Source organism: Pithys albifrons, chromosome 1, assembly GCF_047495875.1.
Source record: "Pithys albifrons albifrons isolate INPA30051 chromosome 1, PitAlb_v1, whole genome shotgun sequence".
Taxonomy (NCBI): domain Eukaryota; kingdom Metazoa; phylum Chordata; class Aves; order Passeriformes; family Thamnophilidae; genus Pithys; species Pithys albifrons.
The window spans coordinates 117,202,407-117,228,870 of NC_092458.1; the positions used below are offsets into that span (position 1 = coordinate 117,202,407).

A 26,464-nucleotide genomic window follows, 5' to 3' on the forward strand; every position below is an offset into this window, starting at 1 on the left:
TATATATGAATATATATTTTCCACAGACACAACCTGACTAGCTCATAGCACACAGTTCTAACACAGCAAAGCTTGGAAACACACCACTGGATTCAGAACACTACACTCACTGCTACTCAAAGGTTTCGGCTGCCAGCACAAGGCAAACAGGACACGTCACACGACACACTGAGCTTGGCAGTTACTCATCACTAAGGCCAGCAAATGGCACTATCTGTACATCACACAGCTTTCCTCTCCTTTGGAAGCTTTCTCTCAGCCTTGTAGCCCACCACTCTCTTCTGTTTCCAAAAAAACCCAATTCTGACAGGGTGAGACCCCAAAAATGGGGCTCCTCAATCTCCCAGCACATCCCTCTCTCTGTTACGTTTCACGTCTCTAAAACACCCTTAGCAGGAAGACTTTCCTCATTCCAACACCTCCACAGCAACACACCTTCTCCCTACCCTTCTCCCCATCTCTCTCTTTGTTCTTCCCAATTGTCCTCTCAAAGTTTCAAGCTGGACTTCATGTTAGGAGAGAAATTTGGGTGCTGAAACAGTAAGTAATGAGAATCCTGCACCTTGACTTGCAGCCTCTCTGCTGTGGGAGAGTTTCACAACTCGATTTGGTGGGGTCAGGATTAATCCTCAGGTATTTAGGACCCAATCCAGAAGTCAGGCACAGTAAATCTGGATTGGGACCACAACTCTCACAGCTTCCAGAGGTGCTGGGACCCAGATGTGGGGGATGCAATACCAGTCTGTTGGGCCAGTTCACACTCACTGACAAGGGGTCCTGCTGGGTTTAGAGCCTGCCAACTGGTCCTGGGCATTTCCTAGAGTAAGGGCACAGTGAATAGGATTGAAATCCTGAGATCTTGTCTGGAGGGAGTCTAGGGATCCCACCATCTTTTTTGTGGCCCTCTTGGGATGCTTATGAGCCAACGTGAACACCAGCAGCTGGAAGGGAAGGATCCACACAATGGGGGCTGTGACAGCTCCAGCCAGCCTTGGTGACACAGTTCTTTCTACCCCTTGGAAGATCACACCTACACACTAAACCTCTTTCTGAAACCTAACTCTGTCTCCTGGCACCCCAGAAGTGAAGAAAGCAGACAAAGATTCCAAACCAGCACTAACTAAAAAGATCCATAATGCAGGGGAAACAATAGGGAAGAACAACCTGCTGATAACCTTGTCTAACCTGTCACGTGCTTGGAAAGTCTTCGCTGCTCTCTGCATATTCCCTCATAATTTTTTTTACAACAAGTACTTTGAGTGGGGTGAAGCTGCCTTGATGCAGCGAGACCCACCCCCAGATACCCTAAGGGAGGATTTGGTCCTTTATCTCCACAGGATCTCTTTTCCCATTGCTTGTTGGAGCAGAAATCCCACCAGTGTCATCAGGGGGAATCACTGCTGGCCACATCACTGATTCTGGGGGATTCTCAGCAGATCCACAGCACCATGAATGGGGAATGGGGAACCAGGACCCACCACCTTCATCTCCTACAACCCCACTCGTGCATTCCCATGTCCCTCACTCTGTGCAGAGCCGTGTTGTGCAGGCAAAGCAGAACAACCTGACCTCAGAAACAAGGATTCCCTAATCCTCCTTGGAAATAAAACAGAAAAGCTTCTAATACAATCAGAACAAAAAGCAGATTAGAAGCCTCTAATTAATTTTGTGGCCTTTATTTAATCAAAGGGAAAAGAAAAAAAAAGAAAGGAAAAAAGAAAGAAAAGGAAAAAAATGAGTAAGAAAGGAAAGTGCAGTGACATTTACTCTTTTGCCTCAGCCAGTTTATTGTTCATCTCTTTGCTTTTCTCCTTGTCCTCTGGCTTTGCTGTGTTGGAGGTCTCGGCGCTCTTTTTCTTGGCAGCCCGGCCAGATGCAATCTGCTTGTCTTTGGCCTTTTTCAGGGGTTTATGGCTTGTGGTGGTCTTTTTTGGTTTGGAAGGCTTTATGCTAGGCTTTTCCACCTGCATGGAGGACAGGCAAAACAACACAGACAGGGAGAAAGAGACAGAGAGAGGGAGACACAAGGACAGGTGGAAAACAGGATTTAGCTCAGAAACAGGATTTAGCTCAGAAACAGCACAAAAGTCCCTCATCTGCTCAGCTCTGCCCTGCCATGAGGAGGGAGCAGCTGGGCTCATGCTGTGTTGCAAATGGCCAGCTCCTTTCCTGATGCCCTGGAGCCACAGTGCCCCTGGAGCCAGCAGAGCCCACTGTATCCAGAGCAGGACACAGCAGGATGAACAGGAGAGGGAATATTATCAGGCATTTTATAATCTCCCTCTGGACTGGAGGCAGAGAAATGGTGCTCAGGGCAAAGAGGCTGCTACAAATCCCCACCTTTCCTACAGGACAGGACTCCTCTGTTTGTCCTTAACAGATTCTCACAACAGAGGAAAATTACCTGGGGATACCTGGGGAACAGGACACTGCTTGGCACCTGAAGCAAAGCGCACAACAGTTTCTACAGCCCCTCAGAACAGGAAGAACAGCTACAAAGTGAAGGAGGAACAGAAGCCTTCAGCTCCTCCATGCCTGCCCTGCCATCCCTCTGAGCCCTCACAGACCTGGGCACTCAGAAGGGAAGGACTAATGGTCCTTGATTTAAAACTGCACAGACTCCTTTTACATGCAGACCCTCCTGGAAAACAAGACCAGAAGACATTTCAGCTCAGGCCCTTCTCCACACATGTCCTTGATCTGATCAAAGCCAGCAGTGGGTACTGTCAAAACCAGTGGAGGGCTCTGAAATACTGCAGATGAAGATCTGCCTCTTACCACGTTGTTCCTGGGAAAAAGTGTAATGTGGGGTTCCTTCCTATGCTTTTGGAGCGAGGAGGAGAAAGCTGCCTAAATAATCACATGGGAAATGACAGCACAAACCCCTCTTCATCTGGGCCCTGCCCTCACTTCTTTACAGTCTGAAATTGTCTCCAAAGTGCCTCAAGCTGTTCTAGAGCCCACAGAGTTACAGAATAGTTTGAGTTGGAAGATTCCTTAAAGACCACCTATTTCCAGCTCCCTGCCATGGGCAGGGGCACCTCCCACTATCCCAGGTTGCTCCAACATGGCCTTGGACACTCCCAGGGATCCAGGGGCAGCCACAGCTTCTCTGGGCACCCTATGCCCTGGCCTGCCCACCCTCACAGCCAGCAATTCCTTCCCAATATACAGTGTATCCCTGCCCTCTGGCAGTGGGAAGCCATTCCCTGTGTCCTGTCCCTCCATCCCTTGTCCCCAGTCCCTCTCCAGCTCTCCTGGAGCCCTTTTAGGCACTGCAAGGGCCTCTCAGGTCTCTCCAGACCCTTCTCCTCTCCAGGTGATCCCCCCAGCTCTCCCAGCCTGGCTCCAGCCCAGAGGGGCTCCAGCCCTGGGGCATCTCTGGGCCCCTCTCTGGACTCTCCAGCTGCTTCACATCCTTGTGCTGTTGTTGCCCAGGGCTGGGGCAGCTCTGCAGGGTGAGGGGGCTCACCTCAGGGACAGAGGGGCACAATCCCCCCATACCTCTCCACCCCAGGGCAGGGGGTGTCTGGATGCCACAGCACACACCAGGGAACACTGAGTTTGTCATTGCCCACCCTCTCCAGGGTGGATGCCATGGGCTGGAGTGAAGGTGCCACCCAGGGAAGGGGGCTGAGGGCAGGCAGGTGCAGCCCTGCCCTGCCATGGGACGTGCCCCTTGCTGTGTCCCTCACCTTGGGCGGTTCCTTGTAGGGCTCGCTGTAGAGGGTGCGTATCCTCCTGCGCTCCAGGTACTTGTTGTCAGCTGGGGAAGGCTTGCTGGGCTCCCCCTTGAACTGGGCGCTGTAACTGGTCTCGTGGATCATCTTCTCCTCTGGGGGCTTGTACTGGGGCCTGGCTTTTATGGCCTTCACGGGCTTCACGTCTATCCAAGGCCTGAACTCGTTCCTGAGGGTCAAACGAAAAGGGCTTCAGGGATCAGCCAACAGGAGAGCAGAGATGACATGGGGATGGAATCCCACACTGCTCCACAGGGGCTGTGTGGAGGGGCTTCTGCCTCCATCCAGTCAGGATTACACAGAAACAGGCTCATTTTTTACCTCATCCAAAACCTATTGACATAGTGCGAGAAATTGAAATGAAATGTGGTCTATAAATATCAGCCAGTCCTGGGCTCCCCATGGTGGAGAGTTGTGTGATTTCACCTGTATTGCACCAAATCATGCACAGCATTTTTGTTCATTCCACACTAAAAGATAAATCATTGGGATGAACAGGCAAAAAGATAAAATTGTCTTAGGTGTAAACTTGAGCAGAGCAGGAAATGCACAGTTTATCAGGTATTGTGAGCTATGGCTTCTCTTTATTAGCTGATAGTGAATTCCTGACTTACAGGAAAAAAATAACACCATCTTTTATTGCTCTTGGACAGAGCTGCACCTTTCTGAAGGAAAAGAACCCACATTTGAAAGATTTTTACCATCTGCTGGCCACGTTCCACAGCATCCTTCCCCTCTTTTTTCTAGTTCCTCCCAATACAGCACCAACATCTGCCCAGTTTAGAAGCAAACCCTTTCATTTTCTCTCTAAAAATCCCCACTCCTCTGAGAATGGGGATGGAGAAACCCCAAATGTGTTGGTACCTTACAGGGGTTGTGCTCAGACAGTCCAAGGCAGTTTTTAGATCCTTCAAACTCCATGCAAGCCAGGAGCTATCCCAACAGTGGAGGTACAAGCCCTCTGCAGAGGTGAATTGTCCTTGGAAATCACAGAATGGTTTGGGTTGGGGGGGACCTTAAAGCCTGTTTCATTCCCACCTTCCATGGGCAGGGACACCTTTCACTACATCAGGTTGTTCAAAGCCCTTAATTTTAGGACTTCTGAGGCAACAGGACCTCTGCACTGCAGACCCTGCCCCTCCTGCCCTGCTCCACGTTTTTGGGCTGTGTTACTCCTTTTCAGCCTGGATTAGCAGGGAAATGAACCCTGTGTGAGGGTACTGCCCGTCAATCCCTTTCCATAATACCTCTGAACATCTTAATCAGCTTCTACCAAATTTGACAAATGGGCATGGAGATATTCAGCTTTCCCTTTCATGAAGATAAGCAGCTGGACTGAGTCCAGAGGCTGAGGAAAGCTCCAGCATGGACATGCACACACCACCAGAGGATGCTCAGATGGGGCTGCAGGAGGTCAGCTGGTGTCCTGAGGGAGTGGGAAACCAGGATCCCTCCATGTGCAGGATCAGGGCAGCTCCTTGTCAGCTCTTGAGCAAGCCCTGCAAACACCCTTTTCCCCCTGTTCTCAGAACAGCAGGTCACAGTGGTGTCTGGACCACTGCAGAATGCTCCACACCACATCAGCTCTCAGAGTATTCCCCAAAAAGCTCAGCCCACAGCTCACCTACCCCTGAACAAAAGCCAAAGATGAGCCATGCCCCAGCTCCAGTCTGGATGTATCCAACAGGCACAGCTTAGTCCAGCTTTGGGATTCCTTATCTAAGGGCTTGCTCTTCACTGTGCTGAGGAAGATTCTAAGATGCTGTCTTGGCATGAAATGAAGGGGCTGAGCTGAAATAGCAGCAAATTACAGGTCTGCCTAGTCCCAAAGAATAACTAGAATCAGTAGGGAACCCAGTGCTGACCTGAAATGGAACTGGAAATGAAACTCAGCAAAAAGGAGTACATGAGGCACCAGATGACCTTTTGCAAGCCAAGTTTGATGGGAAAAATTCCCAGGGAAGTTAAAGAGTTTATCCCTGCTCAGACCTGATGAGACCACAGGGCTACAGGACGGGGCAGATGCCTTGCAAAGAAATAGGCAGCAGATCTCCCAAGGTGACAATAGCCTGGTCTGCTCCCCACATCTATCTGTGCACACCACGCTGCTCCAGCCACACCAGTCACTTCATTTTAACTGCATTTCCCCTTGGCTGGCGTTTGCTGGAGGCCATGGCAGGTGAAGGTGACCTGAACACCCTCCTCCAGCCCAGCCAGGGCACACTGGGGCTGAAATGAGCTCCAAGCTACCTCTGGAGATGCTCATCAAGGCAGGGATTGCCTCCATCTCTCGACCCCAGAGCAAAGCCCAGAGGGGGAAGGAGGGGAGGACAGGGCCAGGTTTAACCACTTCAAGGCTTCCCCGTGCTTTGAAGGACTTTGAAGAGAGGCTGTTTGTTCAGCAGCAGCACAGGGTGTGAGGCTGTTCTGCTGGGAGCAGCCCTGCTGGCACCAGCCCAGCCCAGCTCCCTCATCCTGAGGGGCACAACAGAGCAGTGAGAGGTGCAGGAAGGGCACAGCAGGAGCCTCACACTGCAGCCCTGCACAGAAGGGACATCTCCAGCCTCATCTGGAAAATCACAGCTCCACAAGAAAGAAAAATACTCAATTTTTCACAGAAACCTCCCCCCCTCCCTCGATCTGTGCCAAGCATTAGGCCTGAAATGTTTAATTAATTCTAAAGTGAAAAGTTGGTTTCCTTTTTCAGTCTCCTTAATTCTTTCCTGTCCCATTTTTCTCCTTCCTGTCCCATTTTTCTCTTTACTCTGCTCAGGACAACACAAAAGGACTGTGAATCTTCTTATGAGGCAAACCACCAAAATGCTTCACAAGGGGTATTTCAGAGCATCATACTTCTCTTTAATGTTCCTCTAAACAAAACAGCAATGAAAAAAGGTATATTTGGGCCAAACTAAGTAAAAAATTTATCTGCGATTTTCAAATTATTTTGCCTTTCTGAAATACAGGATCATTTGTTCCCAAATATTCTCCAGTCTTAATGCAGGAAAAGAGATGTTCAGTGAAATGAAATAGTGGGAAATCCAAAATCAGTTCTAATGGCTGGTCAAACCTTGGACTCGATGGCAAAGGAAGACACTGAACTCCAGTAAACAATGAGATATAATTAAGTCATGGCTGTTTAGATGGGTATTGAGAGTGTTCAGAGTTACCTTCAGCATTTAACTGTTCCCTACAAATCATGGGCCAAAGCAGCAGCTATTCCATGCTGCAGAATCTCCTCCAGCCTCCCTCTGGCTGGCTTGTCCTGGCTGTGATCAGCCAGCAGGTTCTGGACTGCAAGCAGATGGTGCTCAGAAAGGATTGCTCAGATGGGGAGCAGGCCCATGTTCTGATCCTAAAGCTGTTCTCCTTTCCAGTGTGAACAGAAAACATTCCCTTTGGACACAATACACACAGGCTGTGCATCCTCCTGCAAACACAAATGACTTTAAAGACAAGCCTCATCAATGGTGGCTACTCTGCAAGAGCCAAAACCTGCCTCCCAAGCCATGCCCAGCAGTAAAGGAACTGAGGTCCCTCAGCCCATTTTCCACCCCAGCCCCCTTTAATTAAAAGTCAGTTCCAACCCACTCCTGCTGTCAGTGGCCTTGCCAACACGGCACATTTCCCACTGCAGGTGGCAGAAGGGCCCTGTCCCTGCCTGCTGCCTCAGTGCCCCTTCCCCAGCTCCTACGTGGCTGCTTAATGGCAGCTTTATCCTGCACTGGCAGGGCCATTATCTGGGACACAATCACTCACTGTAAGGTTGCACTCACACTGTCAATGGTAGAAAGAAGCTCCTGGTGCCCAAGATTATTTTTTCCACAACCATTAATAATCAACCTCTAAGACATGCACACACCCACACAAATATATATAAATATATATATACACACACATGTCCACAGAGCAAGTCAGTCTGGACAAGCCAGTATCTAATTGTGTACTAAAACAAAGGGATATACATTAATGCAGAATTTGAAACTTGGACAATGGACAATGGAGTGAGTGTGAGCAGGATGGAGAGGGATGAGCATGTGGGGACATCCCTGGTTAGGGCCCATCAAGCACAGCACTGGCACACAAGAGGAGGAAAGTGCTGAGCCCTCAAGAAGGTGACTTTGGCACTGGCTGAAGGAGGCCATGAGCAAGATGCTAAGATTAATGTCCTGAAAAGGATGAAGTCGAGTCATTTGGCAGGGCAGAACCATGCTGTGATCCATTTATAAAAGCTGCTTCAGTCAGCAGCCCACAAATCATGGATATTGCACTGCCTGAGGGCCATGGAGCATGGGCTTCCGAGGAGGAAGAATCACTGCACAGGCTGCCCTGTCTGAAACCTCACCAGTGCAGGGCTGAAGGTGATGGGGAGCACTGAGAGGGCCAAGGGGCTGAGGGAGAGGAGTAGGTGTGGGTAAGAAACCCCAAGAGTAACAGCCCTGCCACTGCATGGAGACACAGGAGAGTCCAGGACCATCCATGAGGAACAGCAGCATGGAGAGATCCATGGATGATAGCACAGGGTGAGATAATCCCCACACTCAGACTAAGGGGCATGACTGGGCAGCTTTGGCACACAAAGTCGACTTCGTGGACCTCAGGGTAAACAGCAGCAGCCTCGTGACCATCTCCTTCCTTCCACTGCTGCCCTCACCTGAGCTGGGCTCAGCCTGGAGCATCTCCCCAGGTCCCTGTGCTCCCCAGCCATGGGGACAGCACAGTCTGAGCCTGATCCAGGACATCCCTCTGCACTCACAACTGCCCCAAGGCCCAAAGCCACCCCTAATCTTGGCAGCTGAACACCCACCCAAGGGAAAAGCCTCTGGGGAGTATAACTCTGGGAGATCCCACAGCAGAAATCCCAGAAACCAGGGAAAGGTCCCTCTGGAGATCTGGGGTTAAACCCAGTGATAGTGAGACCTCCTGGTGTGACCCACAGCCCTGGGGAGATTTGCCAGTTCATACCTCTCTGCATTTCCCTTCCTGTTCTAAGCTCCTGGGTCCTGCTGAGGAAAGGACACATGTCGGTCATTCCATACAGAGATTCCCATGCTGTCTCTGGACAAGCTCCAGCCTGCAGAGATGGTGAACTCAGTGCTGGTGTCTCCAAGGAAGCCAGTCCATGTCAAGCTCTCAGGGTGATCACAGCCTGACATTTCTGTGCTCACTTGCAGAAATAACCCATCTGTAAATGTCATGTTCACCCCTGGAAAATGGGTCAGCATCAGGTCAAAGCTCTGCCAACACCATCCCATTTAAAAGCCTGTGTGTCTGTTCTCCAGTGGGTTGGTGTGAGAGCAGCATCTCAAGGCCCCTGCCCTCCAAAAGGGCACAGGAGTGTAAAATTTGCCACAAGGTTAAACAAACAAAGCAGCTCCATGGCAGGAGCTCTGACACAACAGCATCTTTATGGACAGGGCACTGCAGCCCCATCAGGACTGGGGACAGCCCTGCCCCAGGCAGAGCAGGATGGGCTGCAGGAACCCAAACAGTGTGGGCAGAGCCAAAGTGCTTCTCTGGGGGTTTGCTGGGCCAAAGAGCATCAGGGATCTGCCTCCACTTGCAAGACAATACACGCAATGCACAGAAATATGGCCACGTGAACTGAGGAGGTTTATCCCTCACGGCCTCAGGCACAAAACCCCTCGAGAGGAAACCTGCATATTAGGGAAGGTGGAAGAAATTGCAAAGACAGCACAGCACTGCAAATTCTTCTGCTCTTCAAGTGTGAAGATGCTTTTTGTGCAATTCCTGGTGAGTGCAATGAACTCCTTCAAATATCCAGCTGGATACAGAGAAACCAGGAGCTGCCTGTCCCTGCCCATCCCCATGCAAAAGGAAGGGCACAGTGAGTCACTGAACCTTTTAGGTTGGAAAAGCCCTGTAAGATCATCGAGTCCAACCCTTCCTCAGCACTAACCCTGTCCCCAAGTGCCACAGGGATGGGGCCACCCCCACTGCCCTGGGCAGCTGTGCCAGGGCTGGACAGCCCTTGACTAGTGGCCTTGGGCGCCTCTGGCTCCAGTGGGATTCTTGGGGGAGAGATGTTTGCAGCACCTCATTTCCAGTGTCTGAAGACACCAACAGGAGATGAACTAAAAATGCTTTATTGCAGTTCAGCTCAGGTCATGGTTTGTGGGGATAAATACAGATGAAAAAATAAAAAATGTATAATACTAATAAAATACAGAAAGATAGAACACACATACTGTATAAAATGCCTAATAATAAAAACACTGGTGCAGGTACTTTTTGCAGGCAGAAATCTCTTGGATCCATCCCTGGGGTTCCAGAGCCAACACAAAGAATATTTCACAGCAAAAGCTCTGCAGTTAAAGAGCTGCATTCCCAGCATGTCCCAGGTGTGGCACAGCCCAGGGACAGGGAGATGTGCCACACATGGCACAGGCACTGTGACAACAGCACAGCCTTGAATAATGCAACACACACGAGGACTGACCCACATTTGGTCCCACCACCCACCTTTGCCATGCCTATGTCTGCGTGTATTTGAGCTTGTCCCATTTCTTCCCAAGATTCTATATAAATATTATGAATCTAAAGTACTTTCAGCACAAAAAAGTGCCAAGCCAGTCCCTTGGACAGAGGGCTGAACTCTGCCAATTTTTACTTTCCTGTGCAACGCACCCATTGAACGTTTCTGCAGCTGAAATTAAGAGGTTGTAATTCTTTTTAACTGGAAAAATCATCTCAGAGCTGGGTGGGAATTTAGCAGATGAAAGAAGAAAGCTGAGGATTGAGCAAAGATCTTAAGATAAAGGATTACCGAGCTAAGAGAGCGCAATGAAAGGCTGAGCCGGATTTTCCCCTCCCATCTTTACCCTTAATGCTGTGTTATTGCAAGGGTTGCAACATCCAGTTCTAAAATTGATTTGCACTGTAGACAGGAAGGTGCAGAGCTCCTTGCACGACATATGTGGAATTACTGGAAAGGAAACACATGAAAATTCCATTAAAATTGCCTGGATGCTGTGGGAAGTTGTTTCTAAAAGCAAGAGAGACATGGTGAAATGGCTTTAAACTCAAAGCCTGGGGAAAGTGGGAGGTGGGAAAGCTTCTCTGGGGACAGGACAAAGCTTAAGATGCCCATGAATCTTTTTAGGAAACCATAAACACAGCACCACAAGTCATCAGGGTATAACAGGGAGCAGAATTAGGTCCATTAAAGTCCCTCTAACAGTGTAATACTCAGCCCATCCACTCCCAGTTAACCCATCTTTGTTTAGAAGCTGTCCCTGCCAGGGGGAGGCATAAAATGAGATGAATTGTGGGAAATCAGAAAACTAGTGAAGAAAATGCTCCCCATTCTCCCACCCCAGGCTTGGGAAACCACCAGCACTCCTTGTCCATCACTGATGTTCTGATGGGGAGAACTTGCTCCCTTTGGCTTCCCAACAGCTGGGCTGGTCCCATGGGATCAAAATGGTAATACTGGGGCCATCAGAGCTGCCTCGGGGGAGTCTGGGCAAGAGACAGCAGAAGGCACTGGAGCAGATGGCTCTATTGTGAAATCTTCCCCTAATTAGTTAAAAACAAGGGCCAGTATGAGCAAATGAAGCAATTAGTGGTCACTGCAGGTCCCACGGTGTCCACACCAAAGCCATCATGAACTAAGGGTAAGGAGAAAGCTCAGCAAGCTTTGTATGGGAAATGTAAACATGCTCTGGAGGAAAGTTGTTTTCTAAGTGGTTGTTTACAAGGGCCTCTCCAGTGCTCACAAGTCCCTCACTGAGCTCCAGCAGAAGCATCACCCCAAGCACACGGAAACAGTCAGGGAGACACACCCACGAGAAAGAAAATCCCAGGAGCTGTGCTCAGCTGCCTGTGCCAGCCAAGGGGATTTAGAAACGCTGTGAGCAGGGTACAAAGCCCAGAGAGCTCCACAGGCTGGGACAAAACCCCAGAAATACCCAAGACACCCAGAGCCTGTTCCCATTTTGGGGAACACCTTGCATTGACACGGCTTGGGAAGCCGAGGGTCTGGCACCTCCAGACCCAGCCTGAAACATCTGGAGGAGGTTGCAAATGAGCCACCTGCTCTGAGGCAGAGCTGCTCCAACGCTCATGTGGCCAGAGACATTCGGTGTAGAGGATGCTGCCACCGTAATGTGGCTGTAAACAGCCTCAAAAATATGTCTGGATGATGGAAAGCCACTCCCCAAGAAAGGGATCATTAGCACAGGGCTGAACATTCCTCACTGCATGCTCCCTGCAAGCACCACACACCCAGCCCCACTGCCAGCCCCCAAACCCACTGCCAGCACACCCAAGTGTGCCCAGCCATCCCTCCCTAAAGCAAAAATGCTCCCAGGCAGAAAGTCTGGGGACTAATAATCAAAAGCACCACTTTTACAAATCTTCTGCAAAGGGGGAGGTTTGCTCTCCCACAGCACTTTGTGGGGACAGCAAATGTTTACAGGCTCTCCCAGTCACTTGTACCTGCTGAGTAAATAATGTTTGTCTCATTTAGAAAGGAGACCATTTGGAAATCCTTATTTCTTTGGAGCTGTTCCAAGCTTAATGGAGAAATAAAACATGCTGGGGACAAATGTATTAAGCAGGTACTTAATTGAGAGAGGAGCTGATGGGAGAAGGCAGCATTGCTGTCTCCCAGGCAGAGTATGCAAGCTTTAAACACACTCCCAGGTTGATATTTATTGCAAGTGGCAGAGCAGAAAGACTCAGAAAAAGCTCTCCTCCCACTCCAATAAATAATTCACCTCCTGTAGCAGTTCATAAAATGTTTATATTAAGTAATAATTAAATATTGCATTGCAAAAAAACCCAAAACTAACATGCCAGCCAAGAGAACAATCAGCCCAAAGGAGGGCGGGGGAAAGGACTGTTTGGAAGCTGTTGCGTTGGGTTTGCTCTGCTAAAGCAGCTAAATGGGGTCATCCTTGGCTGTGCTCTGCTCTGGTCAATCCAATCCTGCTCCTGCCCCAAATGATAAGGGGCTTTCCATTGATCTCTGCAATATCCACAGGGATATTCTGCTTTTGAGCCATAGAATCACAGAATCATTTATACTGGAAAAGCCCTGAGAACATGAATCCAACCATTAACCCGGCACTGCCAAGGCCACCACTGGTTCCTGTCCCCAAGTGCCACATCCACACATTTCCTGAGCACCACGTGGTGCTTTCCACACAGGCAGGGCAGCTGCAGTGGTGCCACATCAGCCTCTGGTGCCAAATGATCTCAAGGCACGAACGTGAGGGGGCCGTGAGCCCACTGACAGGTGGTCTGGCCTGGGCTGCAAAGACACACAAGGTCCAGTGTGGGCTCAGACTCCACCAGCTGGACCCCAGCATGGGATAAAGGACCAGGAGTATGGCAGGGATGAGAGAGGGCAGGGGGCAATGTCTGATGACCAGCAGAATCCACCAAGATAATATAAATCCAATGTCCCCACACAGACAGCCAGGCAGCTTTTATTAAAACTGTAATTGCTTGATCCACCCTGTGCCCTGGGGAGCAGAAAGAAAAGGGAGCAGCACCAAGGTCACTGCAGACAGAAAATCAATGTGCATGATGAATGGCAATGACTTATTTTTTTCCTAGATCCAGAGAGGGACTGTGGAGATATCCTGCTGGCAGCTCCATAGATGCACAGTATTCCCTGGATTTGCTCCAGCAAAGCACTTAATACATCTTTGCATTTGACATCCAAGTCTGGCTCCTCCTGGGTGTGACAAGAGAAGGTTTGAGTGTCCCACTCCACTGTCACACTTCAGAGATGCAAAGGCAACAATCTACTTCTGCATTCCAAAAACATTCCACACTTTCCAGCTTCCTGCAACAACCATATCTATTGCACTCCTGACCTCTAATGGGTGTCCTCAGGACTTTGTCTGGTCTGTGACTGCTGAAGTACAAAACCAACACCTGAATAAAAGAGCCCACATGAAGCTTGACTACTGTGGAAGGATGACCATCCTCTCCATACACCTCAACACGTTACTTGCTCAAAAGTATGTATTTTTGAGTGATTTTGTTGTTAATTTATTACTTTTGAGTAATAAATAAGCTTACTGACGTGATTTGTGATTCCCTGCAGAACTGCCCCTGCTGTTCCCACCTGCACCAGCAGTGCTGCCCATCCCCACCTCTGTGTCCTCTCCTGAACTCCTGCTTTATTTCAGGCTATTTCTCCAATATGTCAAGATCTCTTTGAATCCCAATTCATGCAAAATGATTTAGCCAAGCACAAGTGGAGGACTCAGCATGAGATTACATGGATGAAATACAGCACAGAGCTGGGATGGTCCCAATGCCACATTCTGCCCTGAACAATCTCTTACCTGCAAAAAGGCACCACTCAGAACCATGGGGGGAAAGCAGTGCTGTACATTAAAATTGCCTGTGGGATATTTGAGGCATCCTGTCCCTAAAGGGGCTCTAATAGAGCTGGAGAGTGACTTTGGATAAGGGTCTGGAGCGATAGGACAAGGGGGAATGAGCTTCCCACTGCCAGAGGGGGGGTTAGATGGGGTACTGGGAGGGAATTCTTCCCTGGGAGGGTGCTGTGAGGCCAGGGGGACAAATTGCAACTGGTCACAAAAGAGACATCTCCCTTGGGAGGGTGAAAATCCTCCCTGTACAGGGGTCAGACATCAGTCGCAGTCCTAGAACCAGCACGAAGGGGGATCATGGCAATGGAGCTGGGGAGAACCTCAAGCACATGTTCAATTCACACCCTTCGCAGAGACTGGAACTGGATGAGCTTTGAGGTCCCTTCCCACCCAAGCCATTCTGTGGTTCTCTGAGCCTGCTCCAAGCTTTATTCCAACACTGCTGTGCCACCAGAGGCTTTTACCCACTGCTGGAGACACAACCAGTGCAACTTCCAGCACCAGCATCTCCCCTGCTCTCCGCAGGATGGTGGTGCTCCTGAAACCCATCCCAGCTCCCCGGAGGGAACACGTGGTTTTTCCTCTGTCCTCCCTCCACTGGGCTGCTTGCCAACACATCCCTCTCTGGGAATCCTTCCTGTGGGTTGCCATAGCTACTGGCTGACACTGGGACAAGCTCTGCTGCTTGGCTGAGACCTGAGCCCGGTGCTGCCCCCCCTGGATGTGCGGAGTCCCTGGCTGGGGATAGTCCCCCTGCAAACCCAGCCCGGGGCTTCCATACCCTCGAGGAACTTGCATGGGCAGCCTCCAATCCCCCCTCTCCTCCCCCATCTCAGACCTTCTGCACATCCATTGATACCCAAATCACAGGAGCACAAAGCGTGGTCAGAGTCCTCATCTGCAGCCCCATCAATGCACAAACACAGACCATGGCAGTAATAATTCCCCCTAGTTTTAGGAATTAATTTCACATAATCATCATTTAATTCACAGCTGGTCCCTACACACAGGAGGCCCAAAAGAAGCATATTGATCAGACTCTGTGCAAGGGGAGCAGGACTGGGAGAAGGACACCTGAGGTCAGATGATCCAAGCAGCTGCTGCTGCCCCATCCCTGGAAGTGCTCAGGAAAGGGCTGGACAGGGCTTGGGGTAACCTGGGATAGTGGAAGGTGCCTCTGTCCATGGCAGGGGGGGTGGAATGAGATGAACTGTAAGGTCCCTCCCAATCCAAGCCACTCTGGCATTAACTAATCTGATTAATTAATATATAGATCCACTCCAGAAGGGCACTGGGTTCTTTAAAAATCACCACCTTCTATTTTTTTCCTCTTTCTGAGTTAGATAAGCAGCAAAGCACCTGCACAACCCTTTGAAGGAACAGGAAAAGCAAAGCAGCAGCCAGGCACCATCAGCTGGGGATCAGCGACCTGGCAAAGTATTCCAGAGGGGAATCTCTGGCTGCTTTCCAGGAAGGCACTTGCAAGGCTGGGTGGACAAACACCCTGCAGCAACTCAGTGACACGGGGAGAGTGTTGCCAGGCAGGAGCCCTGGGGAGGGATGTGGGACAGCAGCCACCCACAGGATTCCCACAGCAACCTGGATTTCCTTCCCCATCCAGTGGAGATCACACATGGAATGGTTTGGGTTGGAAGGGACCTCAAAGCCCATCCAGTGCCACCCCTGCCATATGCAGGGACACCTTCCATAGACCAGGTTGCTCCAGCCTGGCCTTGGACACCCCCAGGGATGAGGCAGCCACAGTTTCTCTGGGCACCCTGTGCCAGGGCCTGCCCACCCTCCCAGCCAGGAATTCCCTCCTGACACCTCACCCAAATTTCCCCTCTTCCATCCTGCCCACACTGCCCTCTCCTGTCCCTGCAGCTCCTCAGGAACAGTCCCTCGCTGGGTTCCCTGCAGCCCCTCAGCTCCTGGAAGGGGCTGGGAGGTCTCACACAACCTTCTCTTCTCCAGCCTGAAATGCACCTCCAACAAAAACACCCAAACAAACCAAACGCAAATGAAACCAAGAACCAACACCCCCCAAAATCCAAACAAACAAAACAAACCCCTCAAAAACCAAAACAAACAAAACAAATCCCTCAAAAATCAAACCAAAAAAACCCTTTAACCCAAACAAAAAACACCACTCCAAACATTAAAAAATAACTAAAATTAAAAATAACATTAAAAGTTAAATATTAAAAATTAAATTTTTAAGAATTCTTTTTTAAACTTAAATTTTTATTTTTTTTTAAGAAAAAGTACCAGTCTCCCCACCCTCCAGCCCCAAAGCTCCTGCCCTGAGGTCCCAGCAGCACAGCCTGCAGCAGCCACAGAGCAGCAGGAGTGTCTCTGTGCACTCTGAGTGTGCAAAGTGCTGCAGGGGCCCCTCAGGTGGAGGCATCATTTGAGCAGAAAACAAGTATTAGTAGAGAGAAAAATGTGTTCCCTTTGTAATGAGCTATTCATGGAAATGAAGTAGTTATTAATAGGAAGCAAATGTGTTTGGTACAGAAGACCTGCAGTGCTGGGGCTGGGGAGGAGAATGAGTTGGAGGTTAAAGGAGTACCTTGGGGAAGAGCCCAGTTTGTGTGCATTATTATTATTGCAATATATAAAAATATATATAATGTAAAATATATAAAATATGACTATATAAAATACATTAATCTATAAAGATAAAATTAATAATATGTAAGTACAAAAAATCCAAACATAAAAATATATAAAATATAAATATAAATATAAATATACAATATAGAGGACCTTGGAAGGATATCCAGAATACTGAGTTATAAATCAAGAGAAATAAAACTTCCATCCTATACAACTTCCCTAAAATGGCCCTTTGGACCATGGTGGTAGCAGGAGAGCATCCGTGCTCCTGCCCTGATGGGGCAAGGCGTAGCTGAAGATATCATACAAATATATGTGTATATATATATATATGTATATGTATGTATGAGTACAATCAGCTCAGAGCAAGGAGCAGCAGGATTGGTGTGGGTTGGAGTACAGAGAACTCCGAAAGCACCGCCTTGTGCAGCCCGAGGAGGCAGGAACAGCAAAGGTCACGCTCTGAATGTGAGAGAAGTCAAATTTACTACTGCTCTCTGTGATTTCTTTGGAAGAGAAAGGACAGGGAGTCTGAAAGAGCTGAGCCCTCTCCTCTTCTGTTTGTTTGCTGTTTGTGTTCCAGCTGGAAGCCACCAGTGGGCGTGGGATGTGCTGGTGGGCTCAGCAGACAGGGCAGCTGGGGGAGAGGAGAGAGGTTTGACATGTCTTTCCATACAACTGACTTAGCAGACAAAAGAAAGTGAGAATCTACCAGGTTTCAGTGAAGCATTTTTATCCAGGGCCCTGTGGGAAATTATTAATTAAGCTGGTGAGGATGAGCATCAGCAGAACAGGAACTGGGTGAGGGGAATGGGCAGTGCTGGAGGGCTGAGCTGCAGCCTGGAAGCAGGTTAGCAGTGTGTAACATTTTTAAGGTTGACTTTGGCACAAAAAATGTAGGGCAGCACTAATGAGACCTCCTGATGACACAACGTGGTACAGCAGCACCAGAGCGGGGCGGGATGAGGAAGGCAAGAGGGAGGAAGAAGGGACTGACCTTGACGCTGCGTTCAGAACGGGATGGAAACCACCAGTGCTGAACTCCAGGCTTGGGCTAAGCACCAGGATGGCTTGGGATGGGATGGGATGGGAGCTCCAAGGGTGTAAGAAGGGGAAGAACATGGACATCCTGGTTTCTCAAAGGTAGATCAGGGACTCTCAATGAGTCTGGGATGCCACAAACATGACTGGTGAGTCTCAGCAGAAATGGGGACTCATCTCCAACAGTCTGCATCTGTTTACTACACAGATTTCATCAGGGAAGAGCTGGAGAGAAAAGGTTGATACAGGGAGTTGTGTTGGGTTGAGCTGGCAAAATGCCAACTGCCCAGCACAGAGAAAAAGGGTCCCCCTCCAACCAAGGCAAAAGGGGAAAGAGAAAAAACCCAAAACCTGAAGTAGCAAACTTCTTATACAAAAGAAAGACAATTAAAATCAGAATATTATATAATACATATATTTACAAAAGTGAGAAAAAGAAAACCAGACTAACAACAATACCTTTCTCAGTGCCTCACCACCCTCACAGTCAATATTTTTTCCCTAATATCTAATCTGTATCTACTCTCTTTGGCTTTGAAGCCATTCCTCCTTGCCCTGGCCCTCCAGGCCCTTGTAAATTGTCCCTCTCCATCTTTCTTGTAGCTTCTTCAGGTACTGGAAGGCCACAATTAACCATCCCCAGAGCCTCTTCTTCTCCAGACTCATTTAAATAGTTTCATCACAAGAAAATACCTAAATAAAATAACCTAAAAGGCAAAGCTTTGAGGCTACAGTTAGACCATGTCTATGGGAAAAGTTAATACTCCTGACCCATGAAATACTTGGATTTCTTCTTGCCAAGAAGAACAAAAGAAATGCCAACCAAATAATACAGATTCCAACCACCCAAACCCCACAAAAACTCCCAAAAACTCTTCCAGAGAAACCTCCCAGAAAGAGAGGAGAAAATTAACAAGAAAATGTTCACTTCCCTGGATAACAGAGCGGGGATGGCGGCAAGGCCTGATCTCAGGAGGGCAGGGCAGCCTCACCAACCTGAGACAAAACCCAAAAGAGATTTCTTGACACTTCTTGATGGTGTCAGATGATATGAAATACCTCTTTGGTTGCTTAAGTCAGGTGATGCTTGTCCCTTCTGGTCTCTGTCACATCCTTTGGGCCTGCAGAACTGAGGCCCAACTGAGGCCTAAAGCCAAAACAACCCCAGGAGTGAACAGGAGATCACAAATATTTGGACTCACGACCTACGGAGCCAAACGATGTGACTGTACCTGGTGACACTGAGCAGGGACACCTGGGCAGGAGAAAGACTCTGAGCAACCCAATAAAACAACAAACAAACCAGAAAGAAATAAACCAATTAAACCAGAAAACTACAAAAGGGAAGAGGGAAATAAGGAAGCCAAATAAAACAGCAAATGACAACCTGCCCATTGGCCCAGACTGGAAATGAGTTGCAAAGCCCCAGGGACTGAGGCCTTGGCACACCCTTCCTGCTGGAATCGCACAACTTAAAGTCCCCCATTTCTGTGGCAGAGTCTCGGGCATTTCAGGGGGTTTCAGGGCTGCCAGCACACCCTGCTGGGTCATCTCAGGCTTCAGCCTGGTGTGCTCTCCATATATCATCCCCCTCCCCTGCAATGGGATGTAGACCAGATGGCCCTGGGAGGTCCTTCCAGCCCTCCATGTCCACAACCATAATGGTGGAGCCCAAATCCCACATGGATCCTGCTCCAGCCTCGCTGTGTGGATGGACATCCCTCCCGAAATGATCTCTGCATCTCCCACAAACACTCAGCAAGCCTCCAGTGCTGACTCATTCATCTCTACAGCTACTACAAATTCTCATTTGCTCCACATCTCCTGTACCTCCAGGGCCCGAGCTGAATGACAGAACCTTAGCAACAGGCAATTCATTAATACTAGAGGCAGTCCAAAATTTTCCACTGAAGCCTTCATTGTTTTGTTTCCTCTGCCAGGAAAGGAAATTGATGGGGGAGAAAAAAATAATTGCTTTGGTAAAGAACTGGAAATGCAGTTTTTGCAGTATTACTTCTCTGGGGGAAAATCATGCCCTTAGTACTCATTTTGATACCCTGCAAAGGGGGTGAAATATTTCCTTTCCCTTTTACATCTTTTGTCTTCAGAGAATAAAGATAACAAGAGGTGAAAAATGCAAGACAAAGATGCAGGGGGAAAAAACACCCAAGAAACACCTAATTATGGCATTTTCTCACATTTTCCAGACATAAAATACAAAGCATTTATTCCTTCTTGCATTTCTGCCAAATGTGCTTCTAATTGTTCCACATCCCCCAGCAAATGCCACTGTCTCCATATTTTGTCACCTGTTCTCTCAGATCCCCAGGGTCAATCCTAGCAGGGAGAAGAGCTCTGCCTATTCCTTCCTTCAGGGGGAAAAATCCCCTCCCAAGCACTCCAGAACTGGGGTCACCAGGGTCACCTCTGTGCCCAGTACAAATAAAGCCCTCAGTGATGCCACCAGATCTTTCTATGGGACATCAGAGAACTGAACAAGAAAAGGTTCCATCCGCCAGCAACAGCTTTCCACAGGGGTGGCCAAATTATAATTGATGAGCAAATAAATATATATACATAAACAATAGAAATGCTACTAATAGCATAAATAAATACTAAATCATATAACTCAATTCTATTCATGCTGTAGGATCCCTGAGCTCAGGCAGTCTCCAGCAGACACCCACTGCTGCTCTGGCCTCCCCAAAGGCTGCTGGGCTCAAAGGCAAACAAATCACTCATCCTGGCTGGGAGGAGCCTCCATCCTCCATGGCCATCACCACCAGGCACACCTCTGCTCTGCACCTCTGGGCAGACCTGGGAGGAGCTCACCAGGGCTCTGCAATATTCATCTGTCTTGGTACACTGAGCTTAAAAAAGGGAGTTCTTCCCTTGTGCATGGACTTCCCCCATGACCTTGGGCTACTTGCTTACCCTGTTCCATGCCCTCGGCTATTCCTGACATGGAAATAATGCCCAGGGGGACAGAGAGAGATGAAAAACCACTCGTGGTGTGCTCTTTGGTTGCACCAAGGGATTGTGTGCCAGCCTTGGAGCATCACATTACGCTGATGCGCAGCAGAGGCAGAGGACTGTAAGGACACCTCCCCTGCTCCCTGCTGCTCCCATGGGGAGCCCCCAGCCATGCACAGGCCAGCAAAGGCCATGGGGGACAAACCCCATGTGAGCCATCCTTGCCCCTCTCCAGCTCATCAGGAGATGGTTTTGGCTACTATTGGCCCACAGGGTTGCCCTAATAGGCTGTGGAATCTCCACCCTTGGAGATGTTCAATATCCACCCAGTACAAGGAGCCAGGCTCTGGGCAGGAATAAAGATTTGGAGAATTTGGCTTTTAAGAAGAACCCAAACAATAAACAACACTTTGGAGATGCCTAATTTGAACAGAAAATGAGAACAATTAGCCACAACATCACTTATGCATTAATGAAGAGATGCTTATGTTCCAGGGCTGAGCATCAGAGCAAACACTTCTCCTGCAATATGCTGCAAGGAAGGAAAACATGGGAGTGGGAGGGCAGATGAGGACCCAAGAGGAAAGAGAAGCCCTAACAGTGTCCTGAAAGCCAAGGAGCAACACAAGGAGAGCTGAATCCTTCTAGTTCTTCTTAGATTTAAAATCCCAGCCGACCCAACCCCTTTCCTTAGGGAAGGAATCCCAACCCAGCTGCCGTAGGAATTTGCTGGAGCAGACTGGAGGGATGGGAAGGTGAGCAGCCTGCATTTAAACACACAAGTAAATAGGTCTAATTATCCTTTGCAGATGTGGGAGAGAAGCGACACAACAGCTCCTCAGCTCCAGGAGAGCTTTCTGCCTTAGCCCTGCGATCCCCAGCACAAGCCCAGCCCTAGCAAGGTGAGCAGACAAAAAGAGTCTCAGATCCCAGCTGGCCACGGCAGATTAAAGGGCTGTGTCACTCCTGGAAAACTCTTTCCCCACACTCCACCCCTGCAAAACAGAGCCCCCAAAAATCCCTGCCCATTTTCTGGTGTCTCAGCGAAGCACCACCATCACACCTGGGTGCCCCCGAGCCTTCAGCATCACCCACATCCCCAGGGAGAGCCAGAGCTGATGCTGAGCAGCAGCAAACATCAAAGTCTCACTGCCTGAACCACGCAGGGATGTGGGAAAGGAGCCGAGTGTCAGCTCTGCTGTGCCACACACTCATCGGTGGGACTGGGGGGTCAAAACCCAGCTGCATCTCCAATCTGCAAGACTGTACTACCTGTTTGATGGCTGGGTGTCACCTTAAAATCTGCCCAAGGAGGAAAATCTCCCGTTCAAAGACATAAACACCTCCGCACTCAGACGGCTACAGGGAGAAGCAAAAAGCCTGCGATGCCACTTTTGTCGGCACAACCCCCGTGTTTGCTCCCTGCCACCTCCGCCCCGGTCTCGGTGCGGTGGGCTCTGCCACAGAAAGCTCTGGAACACACAACCGCAGCAAACCCTCCTTGCAAACGTACGTGCAGGGCAGCCACTCCATCACTTTTGTTTTGCATTCCCAACACATCCAGTCCCTTCACCCGGAGGGGAACAACAACAGCGGCTCGCGGCGAGGAGTTTCGCGCCCCGAATCCCAAACAAGGTCCCTTGCGGAGGTGAAATAAGGGCACCCATTTCTGGCTGGGGGGGGGGGGGCAGGGGGATGTGCCCTCCCCCGCCGCGCTGCGTTGAACACGGCAGCATCCCAGCGCTGCCCCACCCAGGCGGCCTGGGATGCGTGTCCTGCGGCCCCGGGGTGCTTTGTCTCGGGGGTGACAATCAGGGATGCTCCCTGGGACCCTCGGGCGCGTGGGGTACCCCACTGGTGCGCGGGGCCCTGGGATGCTGCTCCTCTGGGCTGGCCGCAGCACGACATCCAGGGATGCACTTGGAAAGGACCAGGGGCGACTCGCACGTCCCGGGGAGGTGACCCCAGACATTCCCCCTGTGGAAATCCAAGGTAGTGTGTGCCTCTGAATTTTGGGATGCGGGGGGAGGGACCACACACACACAAAGGCACTCAAAGCCGCTAGCAATCCACCCGACAGAAAGTAACCATGTATTCACTACCCGCACATCTACTGCCCATCACCGACCCCCGGAGAGGTGGGCTATTTACGGTCACTCTTCCGGCAGGGGATCTACAACCCTCTCCCCGGAATGTTTCACAGCCTCACTCCCAGGGTGGGATGCTCCTGCCGGGGACGTGCAGGGGGGACCGGAGAAGGGCCGGCGAGGGGTCGGCAGGTCGGCGGTCTCGACGAGGGGATGTCTCACCTGTAAGACGAGCTGACCCCCGCCGCCACCTCCTCCTTGATCTGCCTGTTGAGAGCATCGGCGGCCGCCCGGCCCCTGCCCGGCTCCGCCGGCTGCCCGCCCGCCTCCTCCGCCTTCTTCCGACCCTTCTCTCGCCCGTCCACGGCCCGCACCGCTTTGGGATGCTCATCCTCCACCTCCGGGTCTTCCTCCTTCTTCTCGGGGGCGAGGTGCACCTTGCGCCGCTTCTCCTGGGCCGGTTTCTCCGGGGAAGCGCGGTCCAGGGCCAGCACGGGTGAAGGGCCCGGCTTGGGGATCCAGGGGTGGTCGCCCCGCTTGGGGATGGGCCAGGCACGGAAATCCTTCTGGTACTGCGTCTCCTTCTCGAATGGAGTGTCCGAGGGCTGGTACTCGCTCTTGGGCTTGCAGCTCGGCTCGGGCCGCTGCACCTTCCAGGGCTTGTAGTCGTGCCGCATCACCGAGTCCGCCGGGGGCGAGGCGTGCGGGGCCGGGCCGGGCCGGGCGGCACCGGGTGCGGGCTCAGCCCCCGCAGCGCCCGCCGCGCCCTCCCCGCCCGGCTGGGTCTCGATGGGCGCCGCGGGGCGCGGCGGGGCCGCGGGGGGATGCTCGGTGGCCTCCGAGTATTTGGTGAAGACGAGCGGGACGGCGATGTCCGCCTTGTCCAGCTGGTTCCAGAAGCGGGCGATGCAGCAGGCGCGGGTGATGCAGGGCCACGCCATGGCGGCCCCGCGCCGGGACCCGCGCCGGGACCCGCACCGGGATCGCCGGGACCAGCACCGGGATCCGCACTGGGATCACCGGGATCGCCGGCACCCGCACCGGGATCCGCTCCGCCCCGCACCGGGCAGGGCGGGGCATCGGACCGGGCGGGACCTGCAGGGGCGGGGCTCGGGGCGGGGCTTGCACACGCACCCCGGGGAGGGAGGCCGTGTGTGACACACCTGCACACGTATGTGTGAGACACGGCCGTGTGTGTGTGTGACACACCTGCACAGACACCTGCACACGTATGTGTGAGACATGGCCGTGTGTGTGTGTGTGTGAGACACACCTGCACAGACACACACCCCTGCACACGTATGTGTAACACCTGCACAGACACACACACCTGCACACGTATGTGCAAATGCACACCCAGATCTTTCAGGAGCTGTTTCAGCACCAGCTGCTGCTCCAGTTTCTCCTCCCTGAGACAGGGTTTATGGATAAAGCCAAACATGTGTGCACATGTGTGTGCAGCCACACACACACACACACACACACTTTATTCTTTCCTTTTGCCTGTTTCTTTCCCATTTCATTGCAGACTTGCAGCTACAAACCCAAACAGCCCCCAACCCACTCCTGCAGCGAGATTGGCTGATGGCTGCCTCCAGACTCACATTCCCAGGCTGGATTCACAACCCCAAATCCCACTCTGCACTCCTCTCTAACCTTGCTCCACCTTCTCCCCATCCCACCCTCCCTCCCTCCATCTCTCCCTCCATTCATCTCTCCATCCTGCCATCAGTCCATCCTTCCCTCTATATCTCCCTTGCTCCATTTCTTCATCCCTTCACCCCACCATGCCTCCATCTTTCCATACCTTCTTTCATGCCTCCATCTCTCCCTGTCTCTATCTCTCCATCCCGTCATGCCAGTATTCTACTCTCCCCATGTCCCTCCATCTCTTCCTTCATCCCCCTGTTCCTCCCTGCATCTTTCTCTTTATTCCCTGATGCCAATAAAGTCCATTTGCACCCGAATCACCTTTCCCTCCGGATCTAACCCTGTGCAGACACCCCACACTCAAAGCTCTCAGGTCTTTATCAGCCTCCCTGCTCTGCCAGCATTTCCACTGGGAGCAGAACTCCAGTAAAGGCAGGACTCCCAGTGAAACCCACACACTCAAACGCTGGATTGCAACAAGAGAAAAACAATTCCCCCCCATCAGTGGCTGCAGCTGCCAGGAGTGCACTGAAAGGCAGGATTATTCCTGCTGGGATTGTTCCTTTAATACAACGCTTTGCATCCCCTTGGGCCCTGAGGGGTTTGGGTTTGTTGGGGTTTTTTTTCCTGTCCTTGCTTGGATTTGCTTAATTTCATTCTTACCTGTGGGCAAATTGTGGAAACTCATTTTATGGATGGGATTGGGGCCCTCACTGCTGGGGATGGATGGATCAAAGAGCTGCCTTTGGAAAGAGAATAAATGAACAGCAGCTAGAGGTGTCCATACACAGACATTGCTTTGTCTTCTGGGATTGTATCAGCCCTGCTGTTACACCCCGTGCATTTAAAAGTGGGGATTATAATTAAAGATTTAGAAAGCTCCTCAGTATCTCCCAGGCTGGATATAGACCTCGGTCTGAGACGTGCAGCCCACAGAGGCCCCACACCTGTTTGTGGACTTTCCTGCAGGAAACATTTTTGAATTCAATCTGCACTGCTGTTTCAGGGTTTGCTGCACAAAGAGCCATTAGTGAAATTAATTGCCCAGGAAGTTCTGTGGTAAGAAGGATATGGAGCTGCTGGAGAGTCCAGAGAAGGCCACAGAGATGCTCCAGGGCTGGAGCCCCTCTGGGCTGGAGCCAGGCTGGGAGAGCTGGGGGGCTCACCTGGAGAAGAGAAGGCTCCAGGGAGACCTGAGAGCCTCTGCCAGAGCCTAAAGGGGGTCCAGGAGAGCTGGAGAGGGACTGGAGACAAGGCATGGAGGGACAGGACACGGGGAATGGCTTTCCACAGCAAGAGGGCAGGGATAGATGGGATATTGGGAAGGAATTGCTGGCTGGGAGGGTGGGCAGGCCCTGGCACAGGTTGAGCAGAGAAGCTGTGGCTGCCCCATCCCTGGGAGTGTCCAAGGCCAGACTGGAGCAACCTGGGATAGAGGGAGGTGTCCCTGCCCATGTCAGGGGATTGGAAAAAGATGAGCTTTATTGTCTCTTCCAACCCAAACCATTCTCTGTTTCTGTGATTCTGGGATATCAGTGTGTTCCAAGCCCATATGAATCCTTTACAGCAGCTCCCTCGCTGGGGCTCAGGTGTGTCCCAGCTCTGTGTCCAGCAGTGCCATCACACAGGGGTGTGCACAGTGCCTGGCACCCCTCTGGGGACTGGGCATTGGAATGTGCATGAAGGGATTTGAGCCTTTTTTTGGCATCCCTCATGTGCAGCCAGTCTGGAGTCCCCTCACACGAAAATGCTCAGTCATGCACTGGCCATCCTTCCCCTTTTTGTGGGAAAGGGCATGGGCAGAGCTGCCTTGTGAGGGTTTGCAGCATCAGGAGGCTTTGCTGCTCTGCAGAGAGCAGGCAGACCTGGGTGGTGTTAGAAGCTGCAGAATGGAAAAAAATTGCTTAGTGTCTCCTGCAGTGAGATCTGTGGTTGTATTTATATATCTGGAAGCATGGCTGCTCTTTCACTTTCAGGA

At 50.8% G+C, this 26,464-nt stretch overlaps 1 protein-coding gene across 1 annotated transcript; it reads right to left on the reverse strand.

The window, feature by feature from the left end:
• Positions 1–1,655: 1,655 nt before the first annotated feature.
• On the reverse strand, positions 1,656–23,899 carry MAP6 (microtubule associated protein 6). Its single transcript, XM_071564952.1, has 3 exons — positions 23,059–23,899; positions 3,696–3,909; positions 1,656–1,964 (listed from the first exon to the last, which is right to left on the reverse strand). The coding sequence occupies exons 1-3, from the start codon at positions 23,775–23,777 to the stop codon at positions 1,764–1,766; spliced, it is 1,134 nt and encodes a 377-aa protein (XP_071421053.1). The 5' UTR covers positions 23,778–23,899; the 3' UTR covers positions 1,656–1,763.
• Between the last annotated feature and the right edge of the window lie 2,565 nt (positions 23,900–26,464).

Excerpts from the sequence above, each read along its gene's own strand:
- MAP6 (XM_071564952.1), bottom strand. The coding sequence starts at position 23,777 with ATGGCGTGGCCCTGCATCACCCGCGCCTGCTGCATCGCCCGCTTCTGG. Across the intron at positions 3,910-23,058 it reads GGGGTCAGCTCGTCTTACAG|GAACGAGTTCAGGCCTTGGA; the intron begins GTGAGACATCCC and ends TTTGACCCTCAG. Across the intron at positions 1,965-3,695 it reads CCTACAAGGAACCGCCCAAG|GTGGAAAAGCCTAGCATAAA; the intron begins GTGAGGGACACA and ends TCCTCCATGCAG.